General features: G+C 45.0%; 1 protein-coding gene across 1 annotated transcript; it reads right to left on the bottom strand.

Moving 5' to 3' along the window:
* Window positions 1-4820: 4820 nt before the first annotated feature.
* On the bottom strand, window positions 4821-6037 carry LOC141025786 (uncharacterized). The gene is made up of 3 exons (XM_073501711.1): window positions 5790-6037; window positions 5124-5240; window positions 4821-5046 (listed from the first exon to the last, which is right to left on the bottom strand). The coding sequence occupies exons 1-3, from the start codon at window positions 6035-6037 to the stop codon at window positions 4821-4823; spliced, it is 591 nt and encodes a 196-aa protein (XP_073357812.1).
* Window positions 6038-8718: the final 2681 nt, after the last annotated feature.

Here is an 8718-nt window from a genome sequence, read left to right as displayed (position 1 = left end):
CACAAAAGGAATCACCAACACCTAGGCAGCCTAACGAGCAGGCGCAGTTAGGTCACGACAAGAAAAAGGCAAGGCATCTTGCAAGAGTACAGACAAGATCCCCAAAACCCTCAACGATTCAATCATCAGAGATCAGCTCAGCAAACATAATCTCAATTAAGAGGCCATTCAAACGACCAAGCAAGGAACCTGGGAAAGTCAAGGTTGCATCACTTGTTCTAGGAGATTTCATTTACAGAGAAAAGGCCATACAACTCTATAGATATCTGATGAGCCAACAAGGACAGAGAGAATGCGCAGGGTAAGAAGATTCTCCTAGTTCCATGGAAACAATTACAGAGAGCTACATTCTCTAACATCCAACTAACAATTCACTCACCTACTTCCAAACCCTCCTTGCAGACAAGTGCTATACAAATATAAAAGCTCAAACCGAGAAGATTGCATTTCAGCAGAATCCTTCATGGAACAAGCAGGAAAAGAAGAAACACAGATGGAGGGCTCCATGCTAAACACGTTACTGGAGGAATGGAAAGAACAAGAACAATTCAACCCAGACGACACAACTATACTCCCTGCAGGTTTCGCAAATGTATGCATACCTCACCCACAAAAACACCACCGCCATTACTATGATAGAATATTTAACTAAAACCACACACTCTCTTTCTTGAAGCTGGTGCTCGGTCTCAATTATGATAACAGAGAGCTATCAGAATTCAACGAGGACGAAGCACTAAAAGGATTTGAACTCCTCGTGGGAGGTAAAGACATCCTCCATTCGAAGATGGTAAGTTCAGTATTATTACTTAGCACATGACCTATTCTCTTTGAGCTTCAACGATAAAATGAAATTCAATTTTTACATCAACAATGATCTCCTCTCTCAACATAGATCATGATACCTCATCACACAAAAAACCACTACACGCTCTATGTACTGAACAAGTACAGAGATAGCATCGACATCCTTGACTCACTGAACTACGTAAACTACGCCGATTTGTCTTGGAGTCAACACCACGTGCATCGAGAAGAACTGGTACGTACTTTTTGTACATTGATTTCCTCTTTTCCTCATGATAGTATGATACTCTTACTTTCCTCAATGCCGCACCCAAACAACAAAACCGTAATGCAATAACAGATGAGAAGGATGTCCGTGCTGATGAACAAGCACCACGGACTAAAACACAAGAACGAACCAGACTGGGAAAGGATAGCAGAAAGGCCTCACAGGGTCTGCACACCAAAGCAAGAAGGAACACAATGCGGTCACTTCACGGCCCAATTTGCGAAATACTATAATGGGAAAGAACTGGTCAAGGACAGAGAGGATTTTCATGTAAGTTACCACTACATACACGTCAAATAACTTGATTTCTTTATTACCGTAATTAGTTTATTAACAATTGTGAACAACACGTAACTATAAACCATACATTTTCACATGCCTGCAGCCCAGCAAGGTCGATGCCGAATGGAAACCGGAGTACGTATACACACTCATATTCGGTAAAACCAACCAAATAAAGGACCATCAACTTCCTGGAAAACTCAAAGATTACAAACCAGAGACTACAAACCTTTTTTCACCCATGAAAGGTAATATAACTATTTTCATTTTTACCATCAGTCAACATTGCTAGAGCTTCAAATATTTCTTTTAGAAACAACAGCCATAATTTTTTATCTGCTTTGACAGAGCGAGACGAAAAAAACCAGCATCAATCAGAGAGTAGCAGGAAATACCCGCAACACCGGCATTCGTTTCTACACGTGGATAAGGCAAACGAGCTCTACAACATAGTCATGAGTGACACATGGCAGGATGAATTCAAAAGGTAACTTGGTTCCTTTTACACCTCAAATTAGTTAAAGTTAGGCGGCAATCACACAAATCAGAAAGGAAACTGGAAAGAACCTTAAATTCCTGTTTATCAGCTTACTTAGTTAATGACTTTCTCAACAAAAATTTCTTCTACTGCCCTGTATGTAAGCAGAAAAGTAGTATTCTCGAGAGATCAACCACAGAGCAAAAGCACAACTCTTACTGGATCAAAGCTAAAGGAAATATTTGGGCCTGCAAATAAGAAAAAACGTCAAGGAATGGAAAAGAAGGTGCTCGATGAGTTAGCAGAAGCATGGGAAAGCAGCAACCAAACTATACACAAAATACATAGACTATTATTAGGCCCAAGCTTTGCAGAGGTAAATTTCAAAAAAAAAATCACAGTGATCATATAAACTCATCTTTTTTGAACTATTGTTTAATCTCTTGGTACCGATCTATTTTTTCTAACTCGTTTTTATCGTTTTTTATTTGTTGCGTGCAGCACATTCTGGGTTTAAAGGATAAAAGAAAATCTATGAAGAACTTCAGAGATGATTTCACACGAGAAAAGGATGTCCTGGTTCCTTTGTTCCTTAAGAAATGTCAATCAGAGAAGCTCAAATCAGCAAAAATGGTAATAGCGTTTTCCATACAACAAAATAAAAATAAGCATTTCAAATAGAATACTATATTCTAAACTCTCCTCTAACAATAAAACTTTTGAGCCACAGGTATTCATGCCATTTGAAAAGGAAGACCGATACACACTATTGGTGCTCGACAGATATAGAAGGAAGCTTCAAATCATCGAACCTGAAGAAACCTCTCTTGAAGAATTGAAGAAGCAAGAATACCTGAAAAATCAATGTGATCGACACGTGCATGATGGCAAACTAATTAAGCAGATTGCTAACATGGAAAACAACGAAGCCATCAAAGAAAAGGAGCATAACAAATACCACAACCATAAAGACAAACTGGTAAGAATTGTAAATAACGCCATCTTTCAGTTTTACAAATTACACTACATGTCTCTCTAAAACAAAAACAAAATGCAATTCCCAGGTTCCCAGGTTTAAAGAAGTATACGAAATATTACTGGGTGAAAAATTCGAAAAGGAAAAGACTAGATGGGATATTGAATTTTTACAGGGCGTTCCAAAGGTGAACAAAGGTGAAACCACGTTTGCTGTTCTAAGGTTCGCGCATCTCTTTGATGGCAACCACTTCATCGAAGAGATAGATAATTTTGACGTAAGTTTTCGCTTAAAACTCGCAATAAATCTGCTAGATATCATACACCTGCATGACCTAATACTGATGTGGTTTTTCTCCTTTTTTCCACTGAACTTTTTATAGGATGGCACGGAACAATGGAAAGCACAACAACTGTGCAAGCTACTATTTAGCGATCAGAATACAATCGAACCCAGCAAAATGGGCGATGAGATTAGAAAGATCTACGACGACATCACGGAATAAAAAGTTGTTGATAAGCGAACGAGCCTAGCTCCATCGAAACATCAGAAGATGGTTTAACCGCACATCATACTGTAATAATGAAGCAACAGACTATTTTTATTGATGTAGTTCCTTGATTCTTCAGTAACCAAGCATTCGAACACAAGCCGGTGCCCCTAGACACTTCACAACTATCAATCCAGGCAGTTGATGACCATGCCCCATAAAGCCCCAAGTCTGTCCCTAGACATACGTGTGTCACGTCGACACGCCGTGACTCTACATACTACTCACGCGTGACCGCCGGTGACTTTGATGTTTCACAAACATTCCCCCTTTCTGAAACTGTGTGCTGCCGAATGCCACCAACCTACAGCATGAGTCTGGCGTGAGTACAAACGTGACTCTCTAAATGAGTATTCAAACAAATGCATGTGGTGCCACCCACTCGCGCCGTTAGAGACCTCACACCTGTGCATCCACAATGGTGCCTTCCTACCTCAGTATTAGCAAGCAAGCCTCTCCGACCACACCACCATGCATCTAGAGGGTTAAGGGCCAGTGATGCCTCTCAAAGCCCCACACCACTCCATGTCCGTGATGCCAGACACGCGTGACTCTCTAGAGGCTTCACAACCGTGACTCCCTAACTGCGTATTCGGAAGCATGCCTCTGGTATCACACTTTTGAACATCCACAGGATTGATAGCTGTTCGCAACAACAAAAACCCCACTTCCATGCCTCTTGGGTCATCACCTCCGTGCCTTCTGTAACTGCATCCACGTGCCTAACGTGTCACGCCCCGCAACTCTTACATGGTCACGGTACCACGCCCATGTCTCTTCACAAATGTCACAACAGTGCATCTCTAACCGAGCATTCCAACACATGCCTCTGAGACCGCACTATTGTGCACCCACAACGTTGATATCCGTGCATGGAGAAGTCGCAATCCCGTGCCTTGCGTACCTGGATCCAGGTGCCTCTCTCACATGACTCTTACATGCCCCATGATGTCGCACAACCTTGACTCTGCACGCTTCCAAACCGTGACCCTGTAACTATGTATTCGGAGCTCAACTCTGCTACTCCGTCCACGTGCCTCTGGCCCCTGTAGTAACACACGCCGGTGACTCTAGAGACTGCATACCTGCGCCTCTCTAACTGCGTATTCCGACCCATACCACTCCTGCCACTCCTCAAGAAGTCGCGCTTGTGTGCACAACTAAACTGTACTCAGCACAAAAAGACTGCTTTGCATTTTGTTGTTTTTAGAGTAAAAAGCAACATTACTACTTCAAAATCACATGATTGCTGAATAAACATAGTACTTAGCAAGCTAAATAACTTGCTCAATCACATAAACAAACTATAACTTGACATAAGGAAACTTGTTTAACCTGATACAGATGACATTAGAAACTGCTTCGTTCTAACAGAAGTAAACTACGAACCTAATACAATAGAAAGGACAAGCGTAAACACAAGCAACTCCACGACCAGTTTTCTATGTTTTCGTCATCACTAGTATCCGTAGTAAGTATCGTCATAATTCTTCTCTGCCTCTTTTGCACTCTCCAGACCTTCTCTGATGTTTTCAATTCTCTTCCACGACTCGTAGGGGGCGTACGCATCTATCGATGCATACTCAATGAGGTAATTTGGCAGTGGGCTGATCCCCCACAGTTTATGGTCTTCAACCCTATCAATCTTATCCTTCGTCTGTTTGTAGAATGGTGGATCACGCTCCCTGCAACATCAGCCAAAGAGTGGTACCTCTTTCTTCCCTTGAAAGGAACTCTCCATTTGCGATGGATGTCGATGTACTTGTCAGGGTTGATCTCCAAACCAGAACTTCGCAGCATCTCTTTGTCACCTTCAATACTGAAGCCGGCAAAGGTGTAGAACCTGTCCTCCTTCAGGAACAGGTGCAGGCTCTTGGGCCTGCAGGGGGATGACACATTTAAGGTGGATCCATCAAGTATCGATCAAGTACATGCTTATATAGTACGTATAATTCATGGACGAAAAAATTTCAGAAACTGCTATGCAGAGTTCAGAAATAAAATACAAGCACAGCATGTTATTTTTATTTTTGGTATTTACACTTGAATCAATTACCTATCTACTTCAGAAATATAGAAACTACACTAGAACAGAAAGTACACTAGAACATCAAGTTCAGAAAATAATCTCGTACATCAAATCCATAAATTAATCTAGTGCATCAAATACATAAACTGATCTAGTGAGTCAAGTTCAAAATCTATTCTGCTGCATCTACTTCAGAAACTTCACTGATACATCAAGTCAATAAACCAATTTAATCAAATTTCAGGGTGAAAAGCTAATTAAACAGAAGCATGGAGAGGTTGAAACTGTAGGATGGTTCACCATTTTGTTGCCGCGGTGATGTGATATACCAAATAGAGTTCCTCCACGCATAACTGTAGAACCGCTGCCCTCTGTAGAGGTTCGTCCTCCCTGGTATACTCGACATCAACGCCGATGTACTGAGGGTACAAGCCGCAAACCCTCTTCAGGATCCTGCTGATCATCTTGTCGGCTTCCTCAGGATTGCTGGTGCATACGACATCCAGCTTTTCCTTGCCGTGGATGTCAACCTCCTTGAGGTGCACTTTGTAGTCGTGCTTCTGACCGGGGACCTGAATGTCGTCGACCTCGGTGCTCTGGTCGGATGTCTCACCACAAGGACGCTTGGCAGATGGTTCCTCCGCCATTATCCTCCTCCAGCGATGGCCACCTTGACACAGAGATTGTGAGGAGATGTTAGTTGAGATGGAACGGCAATAGTGTTTTCGGGATTGAGCGGCTATGGAAGCGCAGTTGCCCTTTTGTGCCAAGGTCTGGGTCGTGGAGGAGGCGGTTGGACGCGGCCTCGTCGTGGTAGTGAGGGTGGAAGACATGCGCTCGTTGTTGCTGTGCGTCTAGGCAACCGCCAAGTGGCAGTGCTCGCGGTTGCCGGGAAAAAGCAACCGTCAAATCGTCCGATTAAGGACGTAACAAATGTTATTGCTCGCACCTTTCCCGACGCACGCCGCTACTACCACACGATCAATACTGCACAGACTTCACACATGTGGACCCACAACCGATACTCTCTGAGTACTATTCGCACCGATGCCTCTACTACCAAACTTCCCGACGCATCACTCTCACGTGCCCGTGGTGACACACGCTCGTAACTCTAAAGACTTCACAACCGTGACTCTCTGAGTAAGTCTTCAGATGCATGCCCCTGCCACCACACATTTGTGCATCCACAGAGTTGATACCAGTGCCTCTATAATTCGAATGTCGGTATCTGTAGAGCCTGGTGTTCCGTGCCTCACACGTCTATTAAGATGCTATAGTGAACAAAAAAAGCTAGGCGACACGAATCTTGATACTAAAATGAGACCGTCGAAGATTACAGACGGTTCTATCATTTCCACCTCTCCCACCTCCACTACTCTCTTCCTTCCTCTCTTCCACAGCAAAATCTCGAAACATTCAACACTCACACAAGGTCTCCTCCTAGGTTCAGTACACGGGCCCAAATTCCAAGTAGAGTTCCCCTCGCAAAACAACCGCCACCACGCTTCGCCAACCACCCTCCCACTTCGAGATACACACCGTCAAACGGTGCGCCCAACAACACAAAGTACCCACCCGACGGCGACGAAGCAAGGACTTCAACACCGCCGGCGGAGATCACAACAAAAAAAGACGAACAGACAGAATAGACCGATGGAAGCGAGAAGCCGAACACAAGCAATCGAATGTAAATAACAATCTATCCCATTGCATTCCCCGAGGTAGATCGTATTGATTTGTCCATTTCCAGGGACAACAACCCCAGCCACCACGAAAGGCCGAGTTTTGCACTATCCAAAATCAACTTGTCTAAAAAATTGAAGTACCGTACACACGACATTTAATAGAAACGCTACTGCTTCCTGCTACGGATTTTTCACCACACGATATGTGCTTAAAAGCACTACACCTGCCACATCACTAACTATAATACCTCAAACGATTCAACTACTGCGAACATACTGAGAGCTCAAACTTGGTAATTACACCAGATTTTTTATGCCCGTTGTCCCTTGATTGATTGTAACTATTTTCAAGTTAAGTGCCTCATGTCCATCACTGCAGTGTTTTTACTTCAGTGCCTCCTGTACCAGAAATCGTGCCTCATGTACATTCAAAGCCCTGCCTCATGTGCGTACACCCACGTGCCTCACGTGTCACTCGCCCAGACTCTTACGTGCCCCGTAATGCCACACCTCACGTGACTTCACGAACGTGGTTCTGTAACCGAGTAGTCGGACCCATGCCTCTGCCGCCACACGTTTGTGCATCCAGAGAGTGCACACCCGTGACTTGAGAAAACACACGTACGTGCCTGTTGTGGATTCACCTTTTCTGCCTTCCGTGCTTGAACCAACGTGCCTCACGTGCCTAACGTAACATGCGCCGTGACTCTTACATGGTCCCAGTGCCACGCCCGCGTCGCTCCTGAAACTTCACAACCATGCCTTTTAACCGAGCATTCTAACACATGCCTCTCCCAACGCACTCTTGTACTACATCCACAGGGTTGATACCCGTGCCTCGAGAAGCAGCATGTCCGTGCCTGGATTGGCTTTATTTCCATGCCTCCGCTGCTTACATCCACGCGCCTCACGCGACACTGGCCTCCTGTGCCTGCGTCTACGTGCCTGTAGAACCTGCACTTCCATGCCTCGTGTGCCTGCAACCACATGCCTGTAGAGAGGCTCCACTTCAGCACTACCACGTGACTTCACAAACGTGGTGCCTTCATTTCTGTGCCTACACGTACCTGCACCCACGTGCCTCACGTGTCACTCGCCCAGACTCTTACGTGCCCCGTAATGCCACACCTCACGTGACTTCACGAACGTGGTTCTGTAACCGAGTAGTCGGACCCATGCCTCTGCCGCCACATGTTTGTGCATCCAGAGAGTGCACACCCGTGACTTGAGAAAACACACGTACGTGTCTGTTATGGATTCACCTTTTCTGCCTTCCGTGCCTGAACCAACGTGCCTCACGTGCCTAACGTAACATGCGCCGTGACTCTTACATGGTCCCAGTGCCACGCCCGCGTCGCTCCTGAAACTTCACAACCATGCATTTTAACCGAGCATTCTAACACATGCCTCTCCCAACGCACTCTTGTACTACATCCACAGGGTTGATACCCGTGCCTCGAGAAGCAGCATGTCTGTGCCTGTGATAGCTGCATTTCCGTGCCTCCGGTGCTTACATCAACGTGCCCCACGTGACACTGACCTCCTGTGCCTGCGTCAACGTTCCTGTAGAACCTGCACTTCCGTGCCTCGTGTGCCTGCATCCACATGCCTGTAGAGAGGCTCCACTTCAGCACTACCAC

This window comes from Aegilops tauschii, chromosome 6 (genome assembly GCF_002575655.3).
Source record: "Aegilops tauschii subsp. strangulata cultivar AL8/78 chromosome 6, Aet v6.0, whole genome shotgun sequence".
Classification (NCBI taxonomy): Eukaryota; Viridiplantae; Streptophyta; class Magnoliopsida; order Poales; family Poaceae; genus Aegilops; species Aegilops tauschii.
This window is presented reverse-complemented; position numbering and strand designations above follow the sequence as displayed.

What these genes read in the sequence shown, in the direction of transcription:
- LOC141025786 (XM_073501711.1), bottom strand. Translation starts at nt 6,037, where the DNA reads ATGGCGGAGGAACCATCTGCCAAGCGTCCTTGTGGTGAGACATCCGAC. An exon ending in TACATCGGCGTTGATGTCGA is followed by an intron (nt 5,241 to 5,789) that starts GTATACCAGGGA and finishes ATCCCCCTGCAG; the next exon opens with GCCCAAGAGCCTGCACCTGT. An exon ending in TTGGAGATCAACCCTGACAA is followed by an intron (nt 5,047 to 5,123) that starts GTACATCGACAT and finishes CTGATGTTGCAG; the next exon opens with GGAGCGTGATCCACCATTCT.